The 15,957-nt window shown below is 39.6% G+C and overlaps 1 protein-coding gene across 1 annotated transcript in view; it reads right to left on the bottom strand.

Annotated features, from left to right (window-relative positions):
• Nucleotides 1–15,957, bottom strand: part of lrp1 (LDL receptor related protein 1) — a 175,356-nt gene that overhangs the window by 126,739 nt on the left and 32,660 nt on the right. The window contains exon 2 of the mRNA XM_002939712.5: nt 2,415–2,537. Within this exon, the coding sequence (XP_002939758.3) occupies nt 2,415–2,537 (123 nt within the window). The remainder of the gene's footprint in view (nt 1–2,414; nt 2,538–15,957) is intronic.

Raw genomic sequence — 15,957 nt, 5'->3', positions numbered from 1 at the left:
TATTAGCTTACTACCTCTGCTAGCATTTTGATGATCTCTCTCTTTAGAGGTAATTAACAATACATTTTTCTGTGCATATTGGGTTGAGAATCTCCAATGTCATTGTCCCATGAATATCGGTCTCTACATTCATAAAACAAACAGGAATATTTTTTTTTCTGCTGATGTACCATTTCTGCCTGTGTAAGATCATATCCACTTCCTGCTGTTCTTTAGAGGTTTTGAACAATAGAAAAAGTGGCAATACCTTGTATGGACCCTCATACAACTACTAGAGTAAACCTTGTCTGTTATTATATAATTCTCCTAAAAAAAATAAGCAACTATACTTCATGGTTTATTTACAAGCCTACCAGTCCTATGCAGAGGAACAACTTCTATTACAATCCAAATTTAGAATCAAAATCATTTCACTTCAGAATGTTTTACCAGGCCCCACCATCATTTAAGCTAGTGTTTGTGATTTCTTAGCTCATACTGGGGATCCAGTAGGGACCCCAGATATGAGAATGATTATTGTAAGGGTTTATTAAGAAATTCAACAGTTAAAGGATACTGGGTGCACTTAAAAAAGAGCTGGATGTGCCCTCTCACTCTTCCCTTTGCATATTGACTTGACTTTCTGAAACCATCAGTCTTTAAATTTCAGCTATGATTGGACTGCTAAATATATACACAAATGGTTATTTTTTGTTTTTTACACTGTTAATTCTTTAAGTGTCACAATGTTCCTGGATCAAGGGTCATGCTTCACACCATCGCTAATGGCCAGCCGATTGACTCTTCTGTTGCTTTTACCTAGATATGTGTCCAGTCAGTCTATACAACCACACTTTTTAGCAAAGAAAGGAGAAAACTAAACAGTTACACAATGTCTGATCAAATGCTCTCAGAATATTGGGTATAATAGGTCTGAGCAGGATAGTATCATCCCGGGTGCCTATTACAGTGTCATGATGTTCTGCTGAAACTAATATAGAGTGTAATTCAAAATAGTGATTAGAACATACTGTGCCTTCATGTTCAATAACTTCTGATTGTCCTTGGGCTTAACTTAGTGGATATGGAATTTAATCACACAAAATATGAATCAGTCAGCAAGGAGAGTAAATCAAAAAGTTTATATGTAAAAGTTCCAGAAGGAAGACATTGTGATAATGTTATTTAGGCTACACAAAATATAAACACAAAGACACATACTTTCTGCTTAGATAATTTCATCAAATATTATCATAAATGTAGAAGCCATGGTGCAAACAAGCAAGTAAACTGTATTAAAAATTCATTTCCCTGTAGGGCATCTCCAGATGTAGCTCTCAAATGTCAGATTTGAGATGCATCCAATGCTTAGTTATAAACAAATAGTAGAAAAAGATAAAGTAACAATCTGCTGTGAGAGATACAAAGCCACCAACATTCCCTAATGAAAACCTGCAATATATTTCTGTCGATGCACCAATCTAAATTGCTACTAGGATCTGTACGCAAACCTCTCTCACGAGCAAAACTCTACCGATTTAGTTATTCTGTCCTATACAAATTAAAAAGCAATACACATTATAAACGTGGGTAGCTTTATAAATCAGAAGACGAGGAGACAGAGAACTGTGTTTCAGTCTCAGAGATGCCCTGGTGCTTGGGGAGCAGTTGTTCTGCACATGGAACACCTATACTTTTAGCCAAGATTCTACTTGGTGCCACACCATGGGCCATGCAGCACTCAATTCTTGACATCAAAGCCAGTTCCTGGCAAAAGCTATATGTCTGCAAAAGGGATAGGCCCACCAGTTTTGCAACTTTCTTGACAAATGATGACTTTCATCATCAAAGTCTGAAAAGGAGTCAGATGGTAACTGAATTTATATGGGTCATAGCCAAATGCCTTCTGTCAGAATGCTACAGAAACACAAAGTGTAAGTGTAGCGCTCTCCAACCCATAAATGAACCACCACCCACCGCATGTAAGATACCATCAATTTGGTAATAATGTAGTAACTATTTCTGGATTCCTTTGATTGCATACTTGGCTAGAAAGTCTCTAGAGAAGGTCAGTAATGAGTTTATCAGTACAGTAGAATTTTATTGCATGTGAAGGACTCCAAGGCCACTCTTGTAATAGAATTAAGCATTCTGATCCAATATTGTATTCAATAAATATAGATTTTTCTCTCTGACAGTAAAAGCAAATGATCAGTTGCAAAGAAATAGGCTGGCTTTTGGAACTAGACAGAACTCTGCACTTTCATGCAATTTCCTTAGCCCAGCTGTTATTCTGCACTTATTCTGCACTGCAAACTTATTATATAGTGGGTACTTCATAGCACTAACATTGGTTGACAGGGCCATCGAAGGACAAAGAGGTCAGCGTTTTAAGCAAGCATATTTTTTTTTATCAAATATGTCAATTAACTTACAAATCTCTGGTGCTTCATCAGAGCCATCAGGGCAATCCTTCTCACCATCACACCTCCAGCCTTTTGATATACATGTCACCTGATCTTTACAGGCAAACTGTTTGGGGCTACAGGTTTTAGGAGCTGAAAGACAAAAAGAAAAACCATATCAAACAAATATGCAAAGCAAGCAGGCAGGACAAAATGCAGTCAGGAAGAAAACAAACCTATGGATGTATTTACACATATTTTGTTACCCTGCGAGCAAATCTTACAAACTAACTGATGATGTTCAATGATGCAAGGTGGCAGCAGCACCATTAAATAAACATATCACCTCACAAAGTCTCTCATCAATCACTTTTCTCCTTAAGGCTGACGGCACATGGGGAGATTTGTCGCCTTCAGGGAATATTTGTAATGTGCTGTGTATGTTTTCCCACTGGTGATTTACTTTACTGTTGGTGAGAAAGCAATCTGGGGAGATCGCCCACAGTAGCCCAGATTGAACAAAGGGTGACAATTCTTTCTTTATGCCATCACCCTAAACTTTTCAGCACTCCCTCTACCATAGCCCTGCAGTTTTAGGCAAACAGAATCTGCAAATAAATACAACTGTGGGTAAAACCATTGAGGGGACAACTTGTTTGAGGGATAACAGTCAGCTTTATTTAAAAATTCTTGGCCACACCCCCACCAGTCCATCCATTTTACACCCAGATATGCCCCAGCCTTTCCTGATTTACCCAGTCCACGACTCTTTACACACTGGTAATAACGGAACATGGTTATAGGGTCCACATATTCTGACCGAAGGGGTGTTGTGATTAAAGGTGCACAATTTTCTAGAGATCTAGAAACCCATAGCAACCAATCAACATTCAGTATTTGCAGGTCAGCTGGCAAAAGCATATATACTGTATAATAGGCCTGTGTGCACTTATACTGTAGCTTAATAGGCCTGTGTGCATCTCCAAATAACCCAGGTGCACCCAAGAGAAATTAATATCTCCATGAAAAAATGAAGCACTCACAGAACTTATTAATTAGTGAAAATATTTGTTTGTCAACATTTTGGTCCTGCCAAGACATCTTCCAAGACATCAGGACCAAAGCATTGACAAATACATTTTTTCACTCATTCATAAGTCCTGTGAGTGCTATATATTTTCCACGTGGAGATTCATTTCTCTTAGAATTCTTGTGTATGTATTATATATATATATATATATATATATATATATATATATATATATATATATATATATATATATATACTCAAACATAAATGGTCTGCTCCACACAGGACTTATGAAAAAATTACGTGATTTATTGAATAACTGACGTCTCAGCTGCTCCTGCAGCCTTTTCAAAGTTGTTCTATCCTTGTGTGTGTATATATATATATATATTATATATATATATATATATATATATATATATATATATATATATATATATATATATATATATATATATATATACATACATATATATATATATACACATACACACACACACACACACGCATCTGTATATGCGCAATAGAATCAGTGGATATTTTTAATGTAAATTGGCCTCTAAACAAGAAAATAGTCAACCTAAAGGATAAAGATCCTTTCTTAATTTGTCTACTGGCTGGCGTTAGTAAATGGAAAAGCAGTTAAGCTGGCATTTTTCCCACGTAACTGAAAAGTATCTGAGCAGTCATGACATGAAAATAAAGAAGAGTTATCTATGGCAGATGTAAGTACATGAGCTGGATTATTTTTCATCCTCGTCTGGAAAGAGGCAGACAAATATCCTGCAACTGCTTCCAGTAATGAGACTGTCAAAACATGAACTAAAAGATTATTAAAATATGTGTGTGGAGGGTACATGGAAGTCTAGGCGGCATTAAATTAGGAGCTTTTGTTTTTTTTTATTAAAAAAAATGAAAAGCTTAGCTCTGTATTTGCAAGAAACAGGTTTTGTTCATAACAACCACCTTCTGCTTAGTGATCAGTGTTTCTCTAAATTCCCTACAATTCACACAGACCTCCATGTCCAGCAGAAGGCATAGCCTTGGGCCACAAAAATTTTATGGTGGCCCACTGCCTCAATACCAGGGAAACTAATGTTTTCTGATGAGGAAGATAGCTGTGGACTAAATACTTAAACATGGAGCCATGTCAAGCCCCAGGACTATAAAAGATGTGTTCACATTCAATTATTAGCAAACTAGACTTCTATAATGCTAAAGGAAAACACTTCTCAGTTTCAGAAAAATACAACAGCAAAATAGTTACAGAAATAATGGAAAGGAGCTTTTATAGCAATAGAGTGGATTGCAGGCAACAGGAGGCTTGCTCTGAGGCAATGGCATGTGTACAGACTTTGCTTAGTTAATGGTATTCTTATACAAGGGCACAACATACCACCTTTGTCCTGACTGTGGGACAATGTTAAACTTAACTGCCTAACCAGCTAATTAGGCTATACACAGGCAACTAAAGCCCAGCAAAAGGTTAGAAAAGATCCAGTTTCTGCATAGGAATTATTGTTCCAGGCCAGTGGTATAACAGTAATATGGCACAGAAGATCCAGCTCTCTGACTGTATTTCCTAATCTAAATTTGGAAGATCATATCTTTGGTGCCAGCAATACTATGGGGCACATTTACTAATCCACGAACGTCTGAAAACGTCCGAATGCGTTTTTTTCACAATGATTGGTATTTTTGGCATTTTTTTTTTGTCACAGTTGCGATTATTTCGTATTTTGCGCAACTTTTTCTTCGCTGTTACAACTTTATCGTATATTTTCCGCGATTTTTTGGTCGCCGTCGAAAAAACTTCGGATTGGTTTTTCCGCCGTTTACAATTGCTCAATACAAAAAAATCGTGACGGCGATGAAAAAATCGCGCAAAATACGATAAAGTTGTGACGCCGACAAAAAAGTTGCGCAAAATATGAAACAATCGCGACGGCGACGAAAAAAAAAATCGCAAAATTTTCGTTTCCAATCAGTTTTTTTTCCCCATTCGGGATTCGGATTCGAGGATTAGTAAATGTGCCCCTAAGTGTGCTCAGTGTACTATGTGCAGTTTCAGGGGAAAAAGATCATTTTCAAACGTTACACAACAGCTAAATTGTAACAACCCCATTTGGCAAATTGGGAAAGAAAAAAAAAAAAAAAAAAAAAAGGTTTTCCATCCACACCCAAAACTTGTCACTTCTGGACATGAACAGAAAAACCCAACTAAAGCACATTTGACTATTTTGCCTTCATGTACCCCCACACAGAAGCACTATAGTTTAATTCTATATATTTTGTATATTTGTGCAATTTATCTGTGTTGTCTGAGGCTGTGCCAAGTCTGGCACTCTGCAAGTTACAATACCTGGTTAAAGCTGGCCATACACGCACCGATAATATCGTACGAAACCTCGTTTCGTACGATATTCGGTGCGTGTATGGCATGTCGGCAAGTCGACCGATATCGCAGGAAGCTGCTGAAATCGGTCGACTCGCCGATCGGCCAGGTTAGAAAATTTTGATCGGGCACCATAGAAGGCGCCTGACCAAAATCTGCCGTCAGGGCTGAATCGGCAGAAGGAGGTAGAAATCCTATTGTTTCTACCTCCTTACCTGCCGTTTCAGCCCTGAATGGTGTGTGGCGGATCGGACGATGTTTCGTGCGACCATCAGATCGCCACGTGTGTGGCCACCTTAAGGGCTCTGGTACACGGGGAGATTAGTCACCCGCAGCAAAACTCCCTGCTCGCGGGCGACTAATCTCCCCGAGTTGCCTTCCCCCTGCCATCCCACCGGCGAACATGTAAGTCGCCGGCGGGATGGCAGACGCGGCGGCGCGATTTCGCGCAAATCGCCGAAAAAGACTCGCGAGGCTTTTTCTGCGATTTCCCGAAATCGGCCCGCTGCGTCTGCCATCCCGCCGGCGACTTACATGTTCGCCGGTGGGATGGCAGGGGGAAGGCAACTTGGGGAGATTAGTCGCCCGCGAGCAGGGAGTTTTGCCGCGGGCGACTAATCTCCCCGTGTACCAGAGCCCTAAAGGAGCAGACTGACAAATTAATCCTAGATAACTACATAGGCAAAGAACTTTTTTTTTTCCTTTTACCTTAAGACAAGTTAATCAATAAAGATGAAAAAAGAAGCTAAAAAAAAAAAAAAATGACCCTCCCCACCTCTGGTGTTTAACTTTAATGCAAATAATTATTCAGCAAAGTAAGTGTGTTCTATATTGACTCGCCCTTTGTGCTTTGCCCTCTAGAACTAGGGCTAGCAAATAGTACAAAAAACAAAGTTGGACATCTGGAAATCTGAGCTACAATAATGAAGCAACTATTTGCGCCTATGTGTTTGCCTGATAACAGCTCTAGGTAGTAAGTCATATTTGGTAACATGGTAAAGCTTTGCTCCATTGCACAGCATTCTCATAAATCCCCTTAGTGCTCAGGAAGTTGTGGTTCTGTTATCTCTACCCTGGGACTAGGGTTGCCACCTTTTGTTGGGCAGGGTGTGTCTGAGGGGAAGGCCCATGACATTGGGGCAGACCGTGATGCATATGGGGGCAAAGCCACAGCATTATTGGTAACAGGAAGTGAGCACAGTAAGGAATACAGGATAAAGGGGGGAGCTGGGAGAGGGGATTGGAATTGGGTGGGGGCAAAAGACTAATTACAAATTTACAGAAAAGTACAGTCTTAGCTGGTATTTTACCGACTAGGGTGCCTACCTGGCACAGGGAGGTTCCCCATTTGGCCCAGAGATGTTTGGGCTAGTTCCTGTTCATAGGTTATATAATGGGAGGGAGCACATAGCTCTTTGGTCTCCAGCTGGTACCAGGGGTGAATGTGATGGAAGCACAGACCATAAGGCCTGAGTAACAAGCTTAAAACACCGAGGATATCAGCATCCTTAGAGATATCAATGAGCATGGACCTCTTGAACAAGTAAAGACAGTAGTTAGCAGATTCTGTTATAGCAGTTATAGGAGTACCGGGCTCCACAGACAGTAATGTAGCGTTGGTTCTTTCCAATATTAAAAATACTACCTGATTTTATATGGAAAATAGATGTAGGAAGGCATGAAATAGATACGACTGTACTCATGATACTCATTTCACCAACAGAATTATCCAGATACACATGTATGCTTTTGCCTTTCACTCGTCACTGAAAATGAAAATGTGTTTGCCTGCACGAGGGGGTTTTCTAAATAGCAGCACATCCATGACAGGTTCACTGCAAAAGAGAAAAAGGCCTCCCATCTCACTTAATATTCTCCCTGTTTGCTGGCAAGAGCCGTGGAAGAGACGTGACCAAAATGATAGGCCTTTGTTTAATATTTTGCTCACACGCTCCAAACTGCAAGCGTGTATGTGATGCCCAGAAGAATGAATATCTCTAACAAAAGTTCAATGGATTGAAAAGCCTCCTAATTTGAAGAGAACCACAAAATGTAAAATATCAGGACTGGAGAGGCACAGAGGAATCGGTACAGGAAAAGCTTCTAAAGCATAGATTTCTTTCATAGATTTCTCCCATAATATTTTCCTTCCATCGCTATATTGTTTTTAGTTTGCTGTATGTCTTTTGCTTGTTTTGATCAATAGAATCCATGGGATGAGTCACAGAATAACATGTTCAGCAAAAAAAGGAACAATAAAATTAAGGTATGTTGGAATCGGGTGTATTCTACAGAAGGATTCCTTTAATATTGCAAATACAGCAGTTATTGTGTTAAGTTGGTGCTATTTACAGAAAAGCAGGGACCTCAAGATGGTGTGACTACTGAGGGGCAAAATGAAAACATAAATAAAAGGACAGGGCTGCCAAAATTTTCTTTTGCACCCAAGATTTAGTGAGCATCAAGAGTAAAGGTGCCCTTACACAGGCAGATTTGGGTCCGTTAGACCAATTTGGCAGCTTATCTGCCTGTGTATGAGCATCCCAGACGGCCTCTCAATCGGGCAGGTTTGATTATCCCATGGGATCCCGGAACACATCGCCCCTTCGATGCAGTCCTTGCATCAACCGTGTTTCCATCGTTGTCATTTGATTGTTTGGCCCAAAGGCCAAATGATCGAATTACTCCAATATTGCCCACTTTAATAGCTTTAAATAAGTAATTCCATCTGCTACACACAGAAATCAGCATATATGTATGAGTAAAAGCAGAATATAATATAAGAAACACATAAGTGCATGTTATGATTTCTGACTGGTTATTCAAATAGCAGAAATAGTTAATGTTTGTCCCTTTGTATGAGCTCTTTTGGTGACAGTTGCCTGAAAAACACAAGCCATCAAACTCCCTACATCAGCTCCATTTTTTTAAATTCTGACCTGATATTAAACTACGGCTTTCAGCGTGGCAGAATCCTTGGAGCTGCAGTTCAGCAATAGGAGAACTCTTTATAGGTTACCGATGTGAACTTACTTTATTAAATACACTATAGCAAAAAAAATAAAGATACCAGCTCCTCTGCCTTGCTTGTACCCCTAATGAGTTGTGTAAATGCCAAATACAGTAGCAACACACCCCTGGCTTGATAGAAATACCCAGATTCCCACTCAGCGCAGGCATTCCAAGAAATCGCTAGCCATGTAAAATTAAATTAGCCCTTAATTGCTCCGTAGATTTTTTCATCTGGCTGCCTCATGGGCCATTTCTATTTAACCATTTGATTCTCAAAAGAGTGATTGCATCGGACACAAATTCCACAGCATGCCGACACATTCTATCTTTCTGTCCATGGTGATCTCCACTAAACCAACACACTATTTAGTGCAGGTGTGAATACTACTCTTGCATTGGGGTCTAACCCCTGTGGCGGTAACCCTCAGCTAATTATACATAATATATTATATATATATATATATATAATATTATATTATATTGTGTTTTTCTTCCTATAGCTACTGCCTTTAGAGCCCTAATGCAAGTATAATTAACCTCCGCACGTATTGTGTATTGTGTAATATCCGTGGGGGACCTACAATCAAAGTTACTTTCATACCACTGGTGTCTGTCAACTATTTCATGTTCAGAACATCCTCCGGTTTGTATTTTAAGGGCTTTATCCTAAAATTTCAGTCTGGGTCTGTTAGTTTCAGCTAAAATCTGAACGTGTATAGGCACCTTTATACGGAAATAAAAAGATTCTTTTATGTTCTGCTTAGAAAGAGCTGAACATTCTGCCATCATTATGGCTACTGCACCACTAACATGCAGAAATGGCAGGCATTCTCAAGCTTATCTTTAGTTACCCTCCTGCCTGTGCAGTTTGTATACAAAAATTATGAGCATTTCCTCAAAATCAGAGAGAGAACGAAGACGTCATTTCACAAAAGGAAAAGCAAAGGCTTATCATTCAGTCTTGCTTTGCCAAGTAAATGATAAGGTTGTCAAATTTCTCTGTCTGAATGAATGAACATGGAAAGAGATAAAAGTATAACACAATGAAAGCTTTTGGCCCAAATGTTATGTTAGACTGCTGATACTTTTTTATCAGCTGCAGAATATGGACTTAGTTATCAGCTATAGTTACTGGGATAACATCCCATAATGCACTCCGCACAACAAAAAGTAATTCAATAGAGTCCTTTACCACGACCAAAAAATGTGTTTTGCAAAAAGAAAGAAATCTAAGCAACTTCCCAATATATGTTTATTTAGGAGCAGATTTATCAAAATGCGAGTGCAGAGCTTAATACATACAAACTCCCCCACATCCTATTCATTACTATAGGATTTTTAGAAATGTATTTATCAAATGGTGAGTTTAATTTTCATTAATTGATAAATACGCTTCTTACGCTCTAAGGAGTCGGGACAAAGCGAGACACACCAATCCTCGGCGGGCCAGATTAAAAAGACCAACGGGCCGTAGTTTGCTCACCCCTGTATTAAGCTCTAAACTCACATTTTGATAAATTTGCCCCTTAAAGTTAAATGTAGTTGCAATGAAGAACAGGTTATGTTTATTCCTTTCCCTTCTCTAGGCCAGACTCTCGAACAATGTACATGGAGTCAGTTCTCCTTCAGTTCTGTTAATCACCTGTTTAAAGAGCACAAAAAAAATACTGCTGAGAACTGAAATTATATTTGCAGATGACATTTTCTAATTCATGTACTCCGGGTATGGGATCTCTTATCTGGAAAAAAAATTCCAGAAATCTCAGAATTATGGAAAGGCCATCTCCCATAGATTCCATTTATAATTTGTAGATTGTAAGCTCTTTTGGGCAGGGCCCTCTTCACCTCTTGTATTGGTTATTGATTGCTTTATATGTTACTCTGTATGTCCAATGTATGTAACCCACTTATTGTACAGCGCTGCGGAATATGTTGGCGCTTTATAAATAAATGTTAATGTAATGTTAATGTAATAACAAATAATTAAAATTTTTGTAATAACAAAACCAGTTAAGATATAATTAATCCTTAAGCTGGCCATACACGTGGCGATCTGACGATGTTTCGTGCGACCATCGTGCCACACACAGTCAGGGCTGAAACAGCAGATAAGGAGGTAGAAACAATAGGATTTCTACCTCCTTCTGCCGATTCAGCCCTGACGGCAGATTTTGGTCAGGCGCCTTCTATGGCGCCCGATCAAAATTTTCTAACCTGGCCGATCGGCGAGTTGTCCGATATCAGCAGCTTCCTGCGATATCGGTCAACTCGCCGACATGCCATACACGCACCGAATATCGTACGAAACGAGGTTTCGTACGATAGTATCGGTGCGAGTATGGCCAGCTTTACTGGAGGCAAAACAATCCAATATACTGAATGTTTCAATGATTTTTTAGTAGACTGGAAAAGCCCAGGTCCTAAGTAGTTGCTTACAGTTGCACTGACATTTCCTATAACATTTTAGAACCTTGAAAAAAAAAAAAAAAGGCTACTGCACTAATACAGATCAATAAGATGAAGGAAACTGAATTACTATTTATGAAAGCACATGTGCACCTACTCAAGGGGTACAAAGGGCCATAGTTAGACGGCAGAAAAAATTATACCCCATTTTACAAAATTTCATGACATCATTAGGAGTTCTGTGACTATTGAAAAGAAATAAAGGTCACAGACCTAATGCTCATCAAATACTCGAAAGATCAAAGATTAGTAAGGAGGTTTTTCTTGCAATACAGTTTCAGTTTTGGCATTATTATTAGTATTAACATTTATTTATAAAGCGCCAACATATTCCACACCGCTGTATAATAAGTGGGTTTCATATATTGGACGCACAGAGTAACATATAAAGCAATCAATAACCGATACAAGAAGTGAAGAGAGACCTGCCCAAAAGAGCTTGCAATCTACAAGGAGAAAGGGTTGAGACACAAGGTGTGGGAATGGGCATGACCACAGTTGTTAGAGGTGTGGCACAGGTTATTGCTTTTAGAAGCACACTGAGGTTATGTTAAATTTAATTGGTAAGTTTCTCTAAATAAATGTGTTTTTAGAGATCTTTTGAAGAGATTGGAAGAAAGTCTGACCGATTCTGGGAGCGAATTCCTAAGAAGTCTTGAATGAGAGTGTGCGAGGAGGTAATGAGAGAGGAGTCGAGGAGCAAATCACTAGAGAAGCATAAGGGCTCTGGCACACGGGGAGATTAGTCGCCCGCGAACAGGGAACATGTAAGTCGCCGGCGGGATGGCACACGCGGCGCCGCGTGTGCCATCCCACCGGCGACTTACATTCTCGCCGGTGGGATGGCAGGTCATGACAACTCGGGGAGATTAGTCGCCCGCGAACAGGGAGTTTTGTCGCGGGTGACTAATCTCCCCGTGTGCCAGAGCCCTAATAAGCGTGTTGGATGGTATCTAGAGATAAGTTCAGAGATGTAGGGTGGGGCAGATTTATGGACTGCTTTGAAAGCGAGAGCCATTAGTTTGAATTTTAGTTTTAGTTTGAATTATCCTGGATGGCAGCGGAAGCCAGTGCAGGGATTGGCAGAGTGGCATGGCAGAGAAGGAGCGGCTGGAGAGGTGTATGAGCCTGGCAGCAGTATTCATTAGGACTGAAGAGGGGAGTGAATAAGAATTTTGGCAGCATCTTGGGTGATAAATGATCGTATTTTGGAAATATTTCTTAGGTGAAAGTGACATGATTTGATAAGTGACTGGATATGAGGAGTGAAGGACAGGGCAGAATCGAGGATAACCCAAAGGCACTGGGCCTGGGAAGATGGGGTGATAGTACAATTGTTAACTGTGATAGATACCTCTGGAACAGTGTGGGCGTTGGATGGGGGAAAGAGAACCAGTTCTGTCCTAGAGAGGTTTAATTTAAGGTAACGTTGGGACCAAATAGAGGTGGTACTGAAAGCTTATTATCAGTGAGAAAATCACAAAGACCAAGGCTTCATTTTACATTTTGTTAATTGTTCTTGTGTATTAAACTCGGCTACAAAGCAGGTGGGACTGTACAAGCATGAGTAAATTATCCATTTAATCAATGATATAATCCCAGGCCAAGTGGCAACTGAGCTCTCAATAATACACATTATAATTATTTATTTAGGGCAGGGGAAAGTTTATAGTATTTAGCCCAATTTACCCTGCCCGTTAGATGCACTCTGTTGAAAGCACTGCTGTGCCGATGTTTCATATGCAAACGAACGACTGCTTAACAGACTGCGCTGGCAATCATATCATTCAATTTAATGGCTGTCAGGACAATACAAATGAACAGCACTTCAATATTTGCCTGACAAAATATCAGTTGTAAACCAGTCAGTATTTTACAGCTGCAGCAGTCTTCCGCTAAACAGAATATGGATAATAAGATGTTCCATAATTAATTTTATATTATATAGACATGTAGATTGTAAGCTCTTTTGGGCAGGGCTCTCTTCACCTCTTGTATTGGTTATTGATTGCTTTATATGTTACTCTATATGTCCAATGTATGAAACCCACTTATTGTACAGTGCTGCGGAATATGTTGGCGCTTTATAAATAAATGTTAATAATAATAATAATACACACACACACACTTAAGTCTACTAAAAATTATTTAAACATTAACTTAACCCAATAAGATTGCTTTGCAGCCGATATGGAACCATGCAGCTTAGTCAGGGTCTGACTGAGCCAGAGGCACCGAAAAAAATCTGGAAGTTCCCGTCGGCCTAGACCCGATCCTTGCCAGCGCTCCCCCGGGCCACAGATCTCCCTCTCCTGATGGAGGAATAGGAATAAAATACACACGCTCGGGGAGGGGGTTGGGTTGGTGGTGGGGCAGGGCCCAGTCCAACCCTGGGCTTAGATACCATCAAGAATAATGCGCTGTTTAATTATGACAGATAAAAAAGGACTTCCAGATAGGGCATCCCATACATGTATGTTTGTGTCCTACACATTGAGACATTGTGTTTATAAAAGTCACCAAAAAGTGCTGATAATACTTTTGCTATAGGTTGCTCTCTCCAACAGGGACTTGCAGCTCAGGGCTTTAAACTGGGCTTCCCTACTTGGAATAAAATAGGAACAGTTCACAGTCTTCATGTAAAAATATTTATGGAAGAAAACCTGTTGTAAATTATTTTACCTAAAGCCAAGCAGAAGACATCCTCTTTAGGTCCAGGTTTTACCACAACTGGGGCCTTAAGTGATCAGTAGATAGCTGCTGCCAGACCTCCAGAAACTCAGGTCAACTGGGAATGAAGCCTCTGAATCTCATATTTTGCAATGAGAGGAGTCAGGTAGGCTATTATTTTTATGGCTCCTTTCCTTCAGCAGTTATCTCTAATCAGAGCCACTAAACTACCAGCAATTAATAGGTCTAGGGATCAGCCTAATTTTCAAACCAGATGTTTTGTGGAAAAACTTTAGGGGGGGGGGGAAGCAAATTCCACAGCCTTTTTGTTTCTACATGTGGTTCTTCTCCAAATGGAAGCAAATAACATTACGAGAAAAACAAGCCCAGCAGCTATAAAACCACAACTGTAAAGCTGTAAATATGTGTGCTGTGTGTACATATACACATATAAATATAATAAATATTTTTGTTTTCCTCTATTGCATGTACTCTTTTTTTTGTAGACCTTTAGCTCATTTGAACGGGCCTCACCCATTGCACAGATACACAAAGAAACTGAGAAGATTCCCACAGCAAAATGTTTCAGTGACTTGACAAACAAAAAAACAATCTGAATAACAGCCAAACTCTTCTGTGAAATACAATCAGTACTGGAAGTGGAATGTTCAGCATTATAGAAACACAGCATATTAAAACATACCACAAAATCCATACTATACTCCACTTGGTATTAGGCCCCATCATGCCATAGTACATTTAAACAACAAAGCAAAAAAAAAAAATCTTAAAGACTCTAATATTTGCTTCAAAGAAAGGAAAATAGAAGGGTTTTATGTGTTTTTATTAAAAACTTCACAAGAAAGAATTATCATAACTCAGATCGACATGCCAGCCAATAATTTCAAGGGGAGTTGGTTTTGGCAACTATGCTTGCCAGATAAGTCCCATTCAATTCAAACTTCATCCCATTTTGCCCAAACCCAAAGTCATTTGCGCTAACTTACTTCCCCAAGTTCAGTCACAGTCCCTGCAATTTCCCCACAGCCAGTTGCACAGAAAACCACAGAACGTTTGTCAAAATGCACTCCTTGCACTTCTATTTAGTTGCACTTAGCACCGATCAGCCCTTCCTGCCCTCCGTTGCAAATCGAGCACTGCTGCACCTATTGACACAGGGGAACCCTGGACCACCTTCTGACCAGGTTGTGCCTCCAGGGTTCCCTTCATACCCTGCATCAATAGGCACAGACATCACAAGTATTTATTTAAAAAAGCAATTTAACAGTTTGATAAGATTTTACTCAAGGCTTAGAAAAATAATGGATTCGCCACCTGTGAGGAAGGTACAAAGTCACAGGACATGGGTGACCAAGAATGATTCTAGTTTTGTCTGTCATCTTTTTCATCCAGAAGCAGGTACTTAAAGTTAAAAACAGCTGATGGGCTCATTCATAGCCTGGAGCCCCGTACAGTGATAATGCAGCAATATTTACTGTAATCACTTCTGTCGGCAATTTAGAAAATTGAGGTCCGCAGACCAGAATGAGACTGTCAAGTGACTCGACAGACTTATAATAAAATGCCATGTAAATATAAGGGTAGTTAGTACTTTAGATTAGTGCTGTTAAAATTTCCAATAGTATGCCAAATATCTGCAAAAAAAGTGCACTCTGGAGAACCAAATCCATCACGTGTAGTTTTTTATTTTTGTAACTATAAAATAAAAAAACTACACTTGATGGATTTGGTTCTCCAGAGTGCCCTTTATTGCTGATTTGTATACCCTGGAGGGTGTCATGGAGTCTCTACTCTGTAGGATGAACCCATACAGTGCTGAAAACAAGGATAGGACTTCACTAACCAATTTTTAATATGTCAAATATCCACACAGTCCCCTGTTTCCCTAGGGCCCTGGTACACAGTACGTTTTTGTCATTAGGAAAACATACACAGCACAGAGTAGCTTGAATTTTCACTGCAAGGTAACTTTGGAAACT

Source organism: Xenopus tropicalis, chromosome 2, assembly GCF_000004195.4.
Source record: "Xenopus tropicalis strain Nigerian chromosome 2, UCB_Xtro_10.0, whole genome shotgun sequence".
Lineage (NCBI taxonomy): Eukaryota > Metazoa > Chordata > Amphibia > Anura > Pipidae > Xenopus > Xenopus tropicalis.
Note: the sequence above shows the minus strand (reverse complement) of the source record. Positions and strands in the feature narration are given on the sequence as shown.